General features: G+C 58.9%; 2 protein-coding genes and 1 long non-coding RNA gene across 3 annotated transcripts in view; 1 reads left to right on the top strand and 2 right to left on the bottom strand.

The window, feature by feature from the left end:
• Window positions 1–894, bottom strand: part of ARID3A (AT-rich interaction domain 3A) — a 69420-nt gene extending 68526 nt beyond the window's left edge. Inside the window, exon 1 of the mRNA XM_019513524.1 lies at window positions 809–894. The gene's annotated coding sequence lies outside the window, so the exon portion shown is untranslated. The remainder of the gene's footprint in view (window positions 1–808) is intronic.
• LOC109294933 overlaps window positions 1–1684 on the top strand; it is a 5526-nt gene extending 3842 nt beyond the window's left edge. The window contains exons 2-3 of the long non-coding RNA XR_002096651.1: window positions 1249–1358; window positions 1480–1684. This is a non-coding gene — a long non-coding RNA (uncharacterized LOC109294933). The remainder of the gene's footprint in view (window positions 1–1248; window positions 1359–1479) is intronic.
• Window positions 1685–10877: 9193 nt separating this feature from the next.
• KISS1R (KISS1 receptor) overlaps window positions 10878–15032 on the bottom strand; it is an 8823-nt gene continuing 4668 nt past the window's right edge. The window contains exons 2-5 of the mRNA XM_019513518.1: window positions 13886–14010; window positions 13102–13237; window positions 12601–12839; window positions 10878–11969 (exon numbers count right to left, since the gene is read on the bottom strand). Of these exons, the coding sequence (XP_019369063.1) occupies window positions 11613–11969; window positions 12601–12839; window positions 13102–13237; window positions 13886–14010 (857 nt within the window). The 3' untranslated portion in view covers window positions 10878–11612. The remainder of the gene's footprint in view (window positions 11970–12600; window positions 12840–13101; window positions 13238–13885; window positions 14011–15032) is intronic.

The raw sequence follows: 15032 nt of genomic DNA, 5'->3' as shown, positions 1-15032 counted from the left end.
GATGGGGACGCGGCTCCTTTAAATCCCCCCCCCCCCCAGCCGGGCTGTGCAGCAGCCCCAAGCTGCCTCGGCGCCTAAGGGAGCGTCTGCAAAGTGACACGAACGTCGGATTTAAAGGGCCAGCGCCAGCCTGGCTTCGTCCCCTCCCTGCTCTTGCCAGTGGCCCAGGCGGTCTCTGGCTGCAGCGGCGAGCCCCGGTGTCTTTCCTCCTCCAAACCTGGCTCCGGGTTTTTACTGGGGGCTTAAACCCCTTGACATGGGGAGGGCTTGCACTTTGGAGCCAGCTGACCCCATTAGCCAGGGGCGAGGGGCAACTTGCTTCAGGGGTGCTTAGAAAGATTGATCCTCCAACCCGGGTGTCTCATGGGGACGGGGGACTAAAGACTGCAATAAACCCGGCAGCCAACATGAGGGGTGGCACAGCGGGCATCCCCTCTCCTCCACACCCAGCGGGTTTCACCCGTGCACCTCCCAGCGGTTGCAGAAGACGCAATTTTTGAATTTGCCCCAGGCAGGGCGGCTGGGACAGAGGAGGGTTTCAAAGCCGAAGTGCCTGCTGCTCTGGGCCTCTAGCAGGCACAAGATCGCCGTACGAATCGGAGACCCGGGGGTGCAGAGAACCAGCTCCCCCAGGCTGCAGGGTGCTCAGCGCCTCTGAAAGGCGAGGCCTGGCGTGCCCGAGAAACCATGTAGAAATGACAAGGCTTTGAAATTAGGCAGTATTTTCGCTACGCAGAGAGGGCCGTGTTAATACCCCTCACCCGAACAAAGCCGCTGCAGTGTTAAGACATGTTAATTGGTCACCTACCTCCAAGGCGAGCAGGGCCAGCCCCCCGAATCCTATTACAAGCCTCCAGCGATTTCATATTCTGGAGACTGGAAACACAGTCCTGAGATTCCCTCCAAGTTGAGAAAGAGAAGGGGACATCACACCCATGGAGTACACGGGAGAAGCACGTTCATTAAAAAAACATCCTTTTTTGCAGAAAATCTGCTCGGTTTAATCAAAGATCTCACCTCTCCCACAAGTCCCAATTGCTTTGTCATGAAAGAGGCATTTTCCCAGGCGTGCCGCTGCGTTTTGTACAGCTCCGTGCGTGGGGCTCCGCTAACCGAGCAAATCCATCCTTCTTTCCAAGCTGCCGCCACAGTTCCTAGAAGCCTGCGGCCTCCTTGAGCCGGGCCGCGGGCATTATTGTCTGGTCTCCCCAGCGGATGTGATGCTCGCCACTGTTTAATGTCTTGCAGGAAATCAGTTTATTGCAAATAAACACGTCAATACCGCGGGACCTGAATTTCAGCTGCTTTTTTTTTTGGTGAACACAAACGATTTCCTGCTGCACGTTGCTTAACACCGGGTTAGGCCGTGTACAAGTGTGTCACGGGCGCGTGTAAATGCAAGCAGGCTCCCTTAGAGCAGTGATCGCCAATCCTTGGCTTCAGCCCCTTTCGCTTGACAGCAATTTCTGCCTTCCTCAGATGCCGTTTCTTTGTGAAGAACGAGGGATGGACGTTGCCTCCGCCGTGGCGCTTCCTCAGTATTGTTGCCCATGGTTGAGGACCAGGAAAAGAGCCGCTTTTATCCCCCACCTACTCCAATGGCCCTCTCTTGGGGTGCTATCTGGTACCCCGCACCGTACCTAGACTCCTGGCGGCTCCGGGTGAACTTTTAGTATTCCCCCCGCCACTTCACCAGAGATAATGATAATAATAAACATTTAAAAATTACCTTTTTGGGGCCCCCTTTCTGTCTGGGCCCTGGGTGGCCACCCAGTTCACCCCTGCCCGGGTCTGGCCCAGCCTGTTCCATGGTCGGGTTGTCGGCACTAAACCACTAGCCTGGGTAAGGAGGGTGTGTGGACACCCAGCAGGACTAAAAACAAGACTTGTCGAAGGGCGGATGAGCTCCCAGTGAGGAGCTTGCCCATACCTGGGGAGGAAATGGATGCTGCCGGTTCATTTTGCCCAAAGAACTGCCATGTAAGCACAGCATCTAAGGTGCCCTGATGGCTGCAGCGGCATTGGGACTGGCTTGACTTGAATTGAAGCCAATGGCAGCAGCCTCGTTTTACAGACAAAGCAACTGAGGCACAGGACCCTGAAGGCCAGGAGGTCCAGAGCTCAGTGCTAATTGTAGGGGCCCAACCTGCTAGCCAGCAGGCAAGGTTTTGAAAGGTGTCGAGCACCCAGATCCTTGCAAAATTAGGCTCAAGCTGATCCCCTCAAATCTGCCGCTCAGATAAAGCTGGGCCTGAGCGGCAGGTCCAAGGAAGGTGGACTGGAGGCCCCGGTGTCCAGAACTGATGCTGAAAACCCCTGCGCAGCCCAGCCTAACCCTGGGGGTGTCCAAACCCCACAGGCTCCTCTGCCCATCTGTGACCTTGAGTGACTAAGCTACAGCTGCAGAAATGGGAGCAGCAGAGATACGGCGGCAGGTCTTGGCTTCCTGACCTGCGCTTGGACCTCTCTTGCAGGGTGCTCTGCCCAGCAGCTCCCGCGTTTGCAGCGCTGTATGCCACGGGGCACACGTGGGGTCCAGCAAAGAGAGGACAAGGCCTACTGGTCTCTGCCGGCAAGATCTTGAGAAAAGATCTCAAGAAGATCCGTGCGCTGCTCGGCGGTTGCACACCCTCTATTTATGATACCTGCCCTCTGCGTGCTTTGCGACCAAGAGAAGAGGGAAGAGAGACAGCTGCCTGCAAACGTCCCCGCTGCTGAATGCACTGCTGAGCATTCAGAAATGCTGCTGGTGCCTCGGCAGCTGCTTTTTCTGCCATTCAAGGGACATCGGTGGCCTCAGAAAAGACAGGGAGAGGGGTGGTTTCCCTGCTGACGTCTCAGCAAAAGAGACCCCCAGCCTTGGGGTTTTCTGCAGAGGATACTACAGCAGGCGACAGGCTCCAGAGACAGCCTGGATCAAACCAAGCCGTGCATCCGGCCAGTCCGGTGTCCTGCCTCCAGGACGGGTAGCCTGCCCTTTCCACTGGCCTGCTCCAACCTCCTGCCCAACAGAGGCCAAAGGATCTCACTCAGCACCTCCAGTCTCAAACAGGTGCCCAGCACGGGAGAATCACGGGATGGATCTTTTCGGCACAGAAGTCCAGGCTTGATGGGGACAGCAAATCCCCCGTGTCCCTCGGTAAGTCATTCTGCTGGGTAACTACCCTCCTGATTAAAACGTGGTCTCAGGCTTGCATTTATGTAGCTTCAGCTCCCAGCCTTTGCAACTGGGCATCAAGGCAGGCTAGAAGCTAATGCAGAAGCGGCAAGCTAGATGCTAGGGCCTGGCACCTGTTTGGCAGCCAGAGAATGGGTCTTGCGCTTTGGGGAAGGGCAGGGGCGCCGTGACCCGGAGCATTGTGCAACGTGGGACATGGGTGGGGAAGAATGCCTTCCTCTTCCCTGCAGGCCTGGCACTCCCACCCCACAGCCTGACATTCAGCCCTCGGTGCAAGCGTGCGTAATTACAGGTGCTATTTTGGATCGCGCCGCCCTCCGCCCTTTGCTGGTGGCTCCTGCCGGGGTAAGCAATGCAGGGCCGGAGGTGCAGCCTGCAGGAGGAAAGCCTGATTGTCAAGTGAGTTTGACTTTGGGAGGAGGTCACGGCAATGATGCAAGGAGCAAGGCTTGGGGAACCCGCACGTTCTGCTGGGGGGCTGGGCCAGGCGACAGCCCCTCTAGGCTGCTTCTAGGCTCGCTCAGGCCACAGATCCGAATGGTGAGGATCCATGTCAGTGGTTCATGAGGCTCTGCTTTTGCACACGGATATGTGCATCCAGGCACACGCATGCACACAGAGTCAGGAAGCTAAACCTGATCATCGAATCATTAGAAAATGAGGGTTGGAAGGGACCTCAGGAGGTCACATCTAGTCCAATGCCCTGCTCCAAGCAGGACCAGCCCCAACTACATCATCCCAGCCAAGGCTTGATCTAGCCGGGTCTTATAAACCTCCAAGGATGGAGAATCCACCGCTTCTCTGGGTAACCCCTTCCAGTGCTTCACCACCTTCCTCATGAGAACATTTGCTCTAATACCCAACCTCAACTTCCCTTGCTGCAACTGGAGCCCATTGCTCCTTCTGTCGTCTGTCCCCACTGAGACCAGCCCAGCTCCATCCTCTGCGTAACCCCTCTGCAGGGAGCTGTAGGCTGCTATTCAATCCCCACCTCGGTCTCCTCTTCTCCAGACTAAATAAGTCCAGTTCCCTCTGCCTCTCCTCACCACTCATGGGCCCCAGCTCCCAAATTATTTTTGCTGCCCACCACTGGACTCTTTCCAATTTGTCCACATCCTTTCTGTAGCGGAGGGCCCAAAACTGGACACAGTGCTCCAGATGTGGCCTCCCCAGTGCAGAACAGAGGGGAAGAATCACTGCCCTCGATCTGCCGGCAACGCTCCTACCGATGCAGCCCAGGATGCCAGTAGCCTTCTTGGCAACAAGGGCACACGGCTGGCTCCTGCTCAGCTTCTTGTCCCCTGCCACCCCCAGGTCCTTTCCTGCAGAGCTGCTGCCCAGCCAGTCACCCCCAGCCTGCATGGGATTATTCTGTTTTAAATTGCAGGACTTTGCACTTCCCCTTATTGAACCTCATGAGATTTCTGGTAGCCCAATCCTCCAATTTGTCGGGGTCACTGTGAATCCTAGCCCTGCCCTCTTGCCCATCTACTGCTCCCCCCAGCTTGGTGTCATGTGCAGACTTGCTGAGGGTGCACTGCATGCCATCTTCCAGGCTGCTGATGAAGACATGGAACAAAACCGGCCCCGGCACCGACCCCTGGGGCACCCCACTTGATACCGGCTGCCAACCAGACATCGAGCCATTGGTGACCACCCTCTGAGCCGGGCGACCTAACTGGTTTTCTGTCTGCCTTACAGTCCATTCATCCAACCCGCGCTTCCTTCATCCCAAACTACCGGAGCCTGCTGGGTTACACACCTGAGCAGAAAACCTCCCTAGGAGATGGGTGGAGAAGGCTCCTGCTATCAGCCCTCCACAGCCTGGAGCCTGCAGGTTAAAGGCGAAGGGGGCTCCATGCCGGGGAAAGCTGTCCCCTGGGCTCAGATGGAAGAAAGGGGCTGCCTGTCGGGATGCTCCCCGCAGCGGATCCGGTTGGTAGTAAACAAACCAGAGTGGCTGTAACTGGATCCTCCCGCCCGGCAGGGCAGTAGCAGGGAGGCCTCCTGTGGGAGGGTAGAATTACAGGCAAGAGGAGCGGCTACCAAAGGGGCTGCCAGGCAAATAAAAGGGAACTGCCGAAAGCAGGCTGGTGGGGCTGGCGGACCCCCTCCTCCCACCCACACACCCGGTATAACGTGCTCAGAAGGCAGATTGGGCCTGCGGCATCCTCCCTGCAGCGGGGATGATCTGGCCAAAGCATCTGGGGTTTCACTTCTTGTGCAGCACGCAGAGGGGAAACTGAGGCACAGGTTGGCTGCCTTGCTGAGAGGTTGGGCCCTGGGTTTGCCTGGGGTGGTTTGGATAAGGATGATCCTGCCTCAGGCAGGGAGTGGACTAGATGTGACCCCCGGAGATCCCTTCCAGCCCCACTTCTCTGCGAGTCTATGAGGAGTCCCACCCCGATGTCCTGCCCTAGGAAGGGATCAGATTTGGGAGGGCTTGGCAGACAGAGCTCCTGGAGGCCGCGTCCACAAGGACAGCGATTCCAGCAGGGGCTAGTGCCCCTTCCTGTGCCCGACGACATCCGGCAGAGAGAGACAACCCCTCAGTGAGACTGATGTCACCAATATGATGGCACCAAAAAGCAAAGCAATGTGGCATCCCCAAGGGGACCAGAGACTGATGCCACTGGTAGCCAAGGGGTACATGACTCCGAGCGATCGCAGGGGTGCTGGAGCTGCCCACTGTCTCCTCTGCAGCCGTGGCTGCACTGGGATTTGCTAGCGTCATTGCCCCGTTGTGCTGGGCACTGCCCAGTTGCCTGGGAAAAGGCAGCGCCTTCCCCAAAAACCACAGACAAGGCGGGACTGGTGTTGCTGTATTACAGAGCCCAGAAAATCCCCACGAGCCCCTGCTCTCTCCGCAGTACCACACGGCAGCCTGGGGACCCACTGCCTTCCAGCCAGCACCAAATCCCTGACGTCCCTGGCACCTGATGACCTCTCCATGCCACTGCCGGAGGCTTTTCCTTCTCCCTGTAATGGCTTGGGCTCAGAGCAGCCCTGCCAGTGCCCTGGGCTGGAGAGTTCAGCCCGGTGAGGCCGTGTCTGAGCTCTCCAGTGGCTGCAGAGGGCCTTAACGGCATTGTACAGACCTGTTCCCTGCTCGCTCTGTGCAGCAGGATGAGGGCCAGGCTCCAGGGCTGGGCAGTGGCTCCCGCGTGCTGGGGTCAAAGTGACGCACTGAGTGGCAGGGGCTGAGGTTTCAACCCGTGCCTCAGTTTCCCTTCACCGTCACATGCAAGAGAAGGGAGCCCAGGCTTTGTCGGCGGGGGCTGAGAGGGGGAAAGGTGCAGGATCCGGGCCTGACATTGCAAGGGCCCCATCATCATCTCCAGTCTGTTCTCCACGTGCAGCCCTGGGGTCCCGGTTTGGTGAGGACCGGGTGCCACCTAGCGGAGAGAGGGGCAAAGGCTGCATGGGGACCTCTGAGCACCCAGGCCGGGACCCAGAGCTGGCAGCCCAGCTCGGCCTGAGGCTTAAAACGGAGAGCTGGGAGCCTGCTTGTCCAGAGGGGCCTTGGAGCAGTTTTAGCCTGGAAGAGGCAGAACGGCTGGGGCAGCTGATGGGGACTCCCAGGACTCCTGGTTTTTCCCTAGCTGCAAGCAGCACGTCCGAGCGGTCAGCAGCCAGGCTGATCCAGGGCTGCTGGGGTCCAGTCCCTGCTCTGACAGGGAGCAGGGTTCAGTGGCTAAAGCAGAGGGGCTGGGAATCACCAGTGGGTGCAGACGCTTCTGTGCCCCCCTCTAGCGCCAAACCTGCAGCCAGGATGGACTCACCCTCGCTACCAGCCCTCGGCTTAGCCTGAAAGTCCCCCATTCACAGCAGTATCACGGAGAATCCACGGTCCACCTCTCAGCGCCCCAGAGCCAGGCCTTCCCTTGCTCCCACCGGCGTGGTCGAGCTGCCCTCCAGCTGGGAGAGCCAGGACCCTGCCTGAGCTCCTGGAAATCACCAAACCAAGCAAAACGCCAGAGCAATGAGACGTGCACGGCTCCCTTAGCGGCAGCCAGATGGGAAAGGACGGGCAGAATCGAGACTGGCTCCAGCCCAGCCGCTGCCAACCTTCACGATCCAGGGGCAAGGCCCCCTTGGAGACCAATGCCCGCACGGTGGTGGGGTCCCTCGGGGGCAGGAGAGGTGGCTGGAAGTGCTCCTCTGGAGCTGGGGTCGGGCCACGTCACCGGACATCAAACAAGGGTCTAATGAGCATCTTGCTAACGAGTCTCCCTTGTGGCTGGCCTGAGAGCAGGGATTGTGGGGCGAGTCCAACGACCAACTCCCCCTTGCTTAAATGTACACTTTTAAGCCAACCTCCTCATGCAGTTGCCACGTCTCAAGGCACCGTGGGAACAGGGGAGGGTGTGCGGGGACTGGGGATAATCTGGGGCTCGGTGTGGGGTGGGGGATGCAGGATCCTGAGAAAGAGCAGGGGGGGGCAGCATCGGTGCTGGGGTCGATCTGCTCACAAGTCAGTCTCCTCGCCCGCCTACCTGCCAGTCCTGGAGGGCGCGGAAACAATGCTGCCAGTGCCAGGTGCCACCCCGAGCTGCCACCACTGCTGCCCACGCTACGTGGGAGATAGCCAGAGGCGAGGGATGCTACTGGTCACCACGGTACCAAGCAGCCCTTGTTGCTAGGCAACCCAGCACTGGCAGTTCTGTCTCCTAGGCAATGCTAGTGCCAACTGCCCAGTGCCCCCTGCCCGCCTGGGGAGTGTGTGGGGGGGGGCAGCAACAGCACCCCAGCAGCATGAGAGGAAAAAGTGCAAGGCGGGGGAAGGCCAGAGCCCCCAGGGATGCTGGGCTCAGAGGGCTTTGACCATGTCTCCAATGAGCAAAGGTTTGGTGCAAGAGGCCACCGGCCCTTCCTCTCCCACCCCAGTCCAAGCAGAGCTGGTTCCCAGGTGCGCTCCAGTGATGGCTCCAGCCAGAGATGGGCCAGGGAGTGTTCAGGGATCACTTTGAGCCCAGTGCACGAAAGGGAGGGCTGGATGCACGTGACCTCACTCACTCCCCGATCACCTGGACTCGCCATCTCCCAGGAGACACCAGCATGCCTGTAGTTAGGAGATGGCAAGTCCAGCCAGTCTGGTGGCACTACACCTTGGGACTTACGCTGCCGGGGCTGTTGCTTAACTGAGACCTGCTCAGGCAAAACGGCCTGTTACAGCCCTGCCGCGTGGCTTTGGGTGGATGACTCCAGGGCTCCTTCACCAGACACTGCTGCTGTTTGCAAGCATTGATTTCTATCCCAGATGCCCACCCTGCTTGTGATGCACCAGCTGCTCCCAGGACCTGGTTCAAAATCCCCACGTCCCCTCACCTAGCACCTCCCACGGGAGGCAGGCGGCTTCTCAGTGTTTTGCCACCCACGAGGCCTGAGCCACGTTCTACGCATGCCTCAGAGCTTGGCCCTTTATTATCTGAAGGCCGTCTTCCACCAACCTGACAAGTGCGGGAGAATGGATAGCGGCAGTCACGCATCACAGCCCACATGTCGCCGTGAGCAGCGTGAACCCGCCTCTCTGAAATCCCGTCCACGTCCAGACAGCACGAGCTTTGTTCGGTCAAACTGCATTAAACCCGCACAATGAGCTGTTTAGTGGCAGTAGCTTCCAGTGAAAGTGCTCTCCGGGAAGCGAGAAGAATAACCTGGAACGAGCCCATGGGGAGGGGGGTTCAAGGCAGCATAAACAAATCCATTCCTACATTGCTGCAGGGGGTAGTTTTTTTCCTGTGCTACCGTCACGGGCTGTTTTGCTGGATTTGGCCTGTGTCCCTGGTATACACACCAAGCACTGATAGCTCCCTCATTGTCCCCCTTTGCTTGAAACCGCTGTAAGCCATCACCAGCTCTTCTCTCCCCATCCTTGCATGACTTCAAATTATCCTATTTAATATGTTCTTCCTATGGATCGGTGTCCTGATGTATTTAAAAAAACCAAAAAAACCCCACATCCAGCACCAAGAACTCTCCCCCGAATCAGTGCCAGGGGATGGGGACAGGCTGTCCCAGCAGCGCAGTGCTAATGGCTTCAATCACTTCTTGGAGGTTCTTGTCTTGAGCCATTGGCAGGAGTTGCCTCGCTGCATGGGAGGCAGACTAGCGACATGCTCTGCACTCCTCTGTGCTGTCAAAGGGGAAATTCCTCACTTCAGCTCCCGGACCCAAGCTGACACCAACCCAATAGATCCAGCCCGTGCATCCATGTCGGCTTTCATCTGAGAGGAGCCCAGCTGTGGTTGCTCCTCCTCGGCGTGGGTAGCTGTTGTTTGCAGGTGCAGTCAAGCACCGTGCAAATCTCCCCCATGCACCCCGGGAGCTCCCGCATGGGGCCAGGTTTCGGCTCCAAACACCGCTCCTAATTTTTCCCTTTAATTCCCGTGAGCTCCCAGCACCGGGCATTGTTCCTGAATCACCCTGCACACAACACAGTTGCAACTGCCTCTGCTTAGCCCCAGCTGGGCTCCTGCAGTCCTCCTGTGCCCAAAAAGCCAAGCCATTTAAAGGTACCATTCCCAATGCCCTACAACTGTGGACCAAAGAAGGTGGGAGGTTTCACCTCCTTCCTGTCTCTTGCAGTTTGCTTACAAGCCAGGCCAATCTCCTGCTCTCAGCTGCACCCTGTCTGGGCAGGAATCAGCTCCCTGACAACACGGAGGGACTCGTGTGTGATAAGCAGAGGAGACTTGGAGGTTCCCGGAACAGATGGGAAGCGACACGGGCCCACAGGCAGCAGCAGATTTGGCTTTATTCTACTTACAAAGAAGCAGCAGGTTCTTGGTGGGGGCTTGGATCAAAGCTGCCGTGGGTGTTTGCATGGGCTGCCTCTGCAGAGGCACCTCATGGTACCTCCTTTGCACCAGGGAAGCAGAGCTTCACCCGCCCCCCCTTCTTTGGGCTGAATGGGTAGCAGGTGTCATGACTAGGGGCAGACTCAGCCCCCCTTGCCCCCAACCACCCCTGGAACAAAAGCAGCCTCCCTCCCCTGCAGAGGGGAGGCATGGAGAGCATTGCACAGAGGCCTGTGACAGCTGAGCTGCTGCAGACCTGGGGCACTCCCTGCCTCGGCAGGCCCGGCTGGGATAACTGGGTCAAGTGCCTTCAGAGCCACGATCACCATAGCTGGCTGCCTTAGAGCTGCTGCAAGCCATGGCCCATCAGGATCCCAGCACCAAGAGAGGCCAATATCGGATGCTTCTGAGGATGGTACCCAGCAGAAACACCCTGGAGAGAGTGGGTCTAGTCTCTGCTCTGCCACTGATCCCCCGTGTGGCCTCGGCCAAGTCCCTTAGCCCCATCCAATGGGGAGAACCATTCCCTCCCTGATGCGGGGGTGGGGCACGAGAGGCGGAAGGAACTGGGCTTATTTAGTCTAGAGAAGAGACGACTGAGAGGGGAATTAATAGCAGCCTTCAACTCCCTGAAAAGAGATTTGAAAGAGGATGGAGCTGGACTGCTGTCAGTGGGGGCAGACGACAGGACAAGGAGCAATGGGCTCAAGCTGCAGCAAGGGAAGTTGAGGTTGGCTATTAGGAAAAAAATTCTCACGAGAAGGGTGTAAAACACTGGAGCAGACTCCCCAGAGATGTGGTGGACTCTCCATCCTTGGAGGTTTTCAAGACCCAGGTAGACAAAGCCCTGGCTGGGAGGATGTAGTTGGGGCTGGTCCTGCTTGGAGCAGGGGGCTGGACTGGATGTGACCCCCTGAGGTCCCTTCAACCCTCATTTTCTACAGTTCTGCGATGCAGAGGTGGTGTCAGGAGGATGAGTGCTCTAAAGAGAAGAGGCTGAGGGTCCTTCATCTCCCTTTCCCCAGGCTCAGCTTTCCCTGCGGAGCCCCAGTCCTAGTGCCCGTGCTGCGGTAGACATGGAGGGAGGCATCTGGGCTTTTCCTGCCCTCAAGCAAAAGTGCCTCTCATGAGCCAGGATGGGAAGTGGCACATAGCCGTGTCAGGACAGGAGCTGCTGTCTGCAGCAGGGATGGGGACATCGCGATGAGCAGTTTTTCCCCTGGGGCTGGGGTGCAGAGGGGCTCAGATGGTTTGTAGCAGTGGGAGAGACCTGTGGTGCGAATCCCAAGGCCCAGAAGGGTTGCTCCCCCTCTGAGCTTGTGCCAGGCGCTGGACGGTGCAGCCTCTTTCAGAAAAGCAGACGTCCTGGCACGGCGGTGGCTAGATGACCCGGGCAGCGGCTAGCAGAGGTGGTCGGCCTGGGTGAGCCTGCTCATCTCACCCTCGGCACGGAGCGTTCTCCGCTTCCTGCCCTCACCTGGCACAGAGCGTAGCTCTGGGTCACGCCAGCAACCGCTGCCTCCCCACCCCAGAAGTGGCTGCAGGACTGGGGTGGACAAGACAGACCATGGGGCACATGGGGGGGTGGGGTTCAGGTCCCTTCTCCCACCCCCTGCTCAGGGCACCTCCACCCGCTACTTGCCGGAGGAGACAAAGTGCATCTCGGTGTTGACGTTGGCGCTGCCCGCGCCGGTGCCGCCCACCCGCTGCTTGAAGGCAAAGGGGAAGACTTTCCTGAAGGCCTTCCTGAAGTTGGCGCCCATGAAGGCATAGACGAGGGGGTTGACCGAGGAGTTGGCGTAGGACATGCAGTGGGCCCAGATCTTCACCTTGTAGGTGTAGTAGTTGCGCTGGAAGCCAGGCCCGAAGGCCTGCAGGAGGATGAGGAACTGCATGGGCCCCCAGCACATGGTGAAGAGCACCACGATGATGGCCACCATGCGGGAGATCCGGGCGCGCAAGGCCTCCGAGCGCTCTGCCAGCTGCTGCACCTGCAATCGGCCAGACGCCGGGGGTTGGCAGGGTGGGAGGAGGGAGCCGGTCACAGGTGGGGAGGCGTGCAAAGGTGTGCATGCATAAAGGGGAGCGTGGGTAACAGGGTAGCAGGCAGTGGGGACTGGCCTGATGCGTGCTGGGCGTGGAGGCAGGAGTCTCTCCTGATGGGGCTGGCTCAGCCTTGTACAGGGTGAGTTACATGTGCATCATCTGTGTATGTGTCCCCATGCCATCAGTGCCGAAGATGCATGCAGGATGCAATGTGGGCACCCAGGGTGTGTGGGCACGGGCCTTATGTACACGCATACAGCATGGAGACGTGTGCGTGCCAGGGATGTGCGGGCATAGGTCTTGTGTATGGGAGGCAGTGTGTGCACCAGGAGGTGTGTGGGCACGGTTCTTGTGCACCTGCACGTAGGCACGTGTGTGCACCAGGGAGGCACAGGCATGGGTCCTGTAGCATGGAGATACATGCATGCGCGCCCATGTCCTTGTGTCTTGATGGGGAAGACCAGTCTGGCTCCATGGCCAAGAAGCCGGAAGCACCATCAGCTCCAGCTGCCGCCGCTGGAAGCACGCAGCTCTCTGGATGTCATGCGGGCCCGCGCAGGGGCAGGAGGCTGGTACCTGGTAGCCATTCTCAGCCGGCTCCACGGCAGGACGCCCCATCTGATAGAGCATGGCGGTGTAGCAGATGCAGATGGTCAGCAGAGGCAGCAGGTACACAGCCAGGAAGTTGTAGAGGATGAAGGCCTTCTCGTGAGCCACCGAGGGGAAGGACTCGCTGCAGTAGGTCTGGGGCCCGAACCAGTAGCCCTCCGTCAGCCGGTGGTACGTCAGCACCGGGACGGAGACGACGAAGGAACCTGTGAGGGGCGGCAGGTGCCAGAGCCAGCGACCAGCGCCGGGCTGGTTAGGAGAGGGTTAAGAGGCAGGGGCAAGGGTAGGAGGGGAGGGTTACCAGGTTGGCAGGAGGGCGCTAGCAGAATCAGGAGCACAGGTCAGGGCCAGGGGATGGGAACTGGGACCACAGCCAAGGACACGCAGACGCGTGGAAGGCACCGGGTTCAAGGACTCCCAGCTGCAATGCGAGGCCGGCCCCAGGCCAGGGGGTGGGGGTCAGCTCACCGCTCCAGATGCCCAGGCTGACGGCGACGGCGACGCGGGGGGTGCGCTGGCGCAGGGAGCGCAGTGGGAACACGGTCACGTACCAGCGGTCCACGCTCATGGCCGTCAGCGTCATGCAGGTGGCCTGCACGGAGACCTGGGGGAGGAGGTGGGCATGGGGCATGGCCGGACCACGTCCCCGCTGGGTTTGGATCAGCGCGTGGAGCAGGGAGGCCCTTGGGGAGCTGTAGCTATAGGGAAATGAAAGCCATCATCCACTGCAGCTGAGATGGTCTGAAAGCACAGACCCCATGAGCCCTTCTCCTTAAATGACTTGTCCTCCCTCCTTCCCCTTGGCCTGAGCTCCGGGGTGCAGGCAGGACTCTGGGAATCAGCTCTTGGCAGCTGATCTCTGTCTAGGAAGGTGATGGGAGAGCCCAGATCCAGGCAGATCCAGGCTTTGCCCACCTGCTCACTGCAGTAGATCAGGGACCCACGCAGCCACTGCCAGGTCCCATCTGCGACGTGGGGAAGATATTTCCCCTCCAGGCCTGGACCTTGAGCCCAGCCTGAATGGAGAGCAATGGGGAGCCTGCTCCCAACACCAGGTGTTTGGTGCAATGAGTTTGGTGGCTCTCAGTCCTCTTTCTGTGGCTGCACTGCCCCTGAAGCCAGAGCAGCTAATGCAGACGGGGTGCAGCACCCCCCCACTCTAGTGAGGATCCAGTGGCATCCTCAGCGGGGAAGCTGACGGTCTCAACCTGCCTCTGTCCGGGGCCGGGGGAGCCCGGGGCAGACCCCTCACCTGCTGGATGTAGTTAATGAACTTGCACATGAACTCCCCGAAGATCCAGCTGGGCAGCGGGTACAGCATGGCAGTGAAGGGCACGCAGCAGACCAGGAAGATGATGTCGGTGGCGGCCAGGTTGGCTGCAAAGGAAGGTGGAGGTGGGGGGGTGAAGGTTAGCACGAGCTCCCAGGATGCAGGTTGAAGGCTGGGGACCAGTGAACAGGCCCAGCCAGAGTGCCCGAGCCACTCTGCGTGCATGCTTTTGGGCTTACTCACCCAGGGAGGGAAAAAAAGAAGAGCCAGGATGAGTCACTATTTAATAATGGAGCCTCGGAAGCCAAAATATGCTCACTTGCCAGGCATCTGCCCCTCCTTTCTCTCCCCATCCCCATGGAGCCTCAGCATGGCTAAGGAGCAGCAACTGGGCTCCCCAGGCAGAAGGCACGGAGAGGGTGCCGAGCGCCCTGTGGGCATTGCTCAGCTGCTAACAGGATCAGATCCAGAGAGAAGACAGCGCCTGGCATAGGACACGCCTGGCACAGAGAGTTTCTAGCAACTGCGTGAAGAAGCTGGGAGGCTGCGGGCTCCCGCCCTGGGGCTGGAGCCAGGCACTTCCAAGGGCCAAACTTGGCTCTCACGTTTGACTCCCTGGGCAGCATCGGACCAGTCACCCTAACCCTAACCCTGCGCCTGTTTCCCCATCTGTACAAAGGGGATTGGCTCCACTTTCCTCCTCCGGCAGGATGGAGAACTAGGTGGGTGCAGCCATTTGCTTCCTCAACCTGATGAAGGGCGCTTGTGCCCACAAGCTCGCTAAGAAGAATTTTTCCAACTATTTGAGTTGGCCTAAGAAAAGATATCAGATGTACCCAAAGACCCTGTCTGCCTGTGCTCTGTTAATGAGCTCGTTAGCACTGGAGCAGAGCAGAGAGGGAAGGCAAAGGGGGCACAGAATCCACCCTCCCCCATACCAGTCCCTGCCCTCTCCCCCAGCAGAAAATGGGAGATTTCCCTGCCCTCCACTTTCCTCCCTGGGTTGCCTTATCCTCAGCTCAATCCATCAGGCTACCTACTTCTGAAAGCTCAATGTGGCTTTTCCAGTTTCCCCCCTGGGACTAATCCCTAGTAAATGGCTGAGAATGGAGGGCGCCGGGGGGGGGGG

The sequence above is a fragment of the Gavialis gangeticus genome, unplaced genomic scaffold (assembly GCF_001723915.1).
Source record: "Gavialis gangeticus isolate Ggan-Ray unplaced genomic scaffold, GavGan_comp1, whole genome shotgun sequence".
Classification (NCBI taxonomy): domain Eukaryota; kingdom Metazoa; phylum Chordata; order Crocodylia; family Gavialidae; genus Gavialis; species Gavialis gangeticus.
The sequence above is the reverse complement of the archived record's forward strand: the minus strand, read 5'-3'. Positions and strand labels throughout refer to the sequence as shown.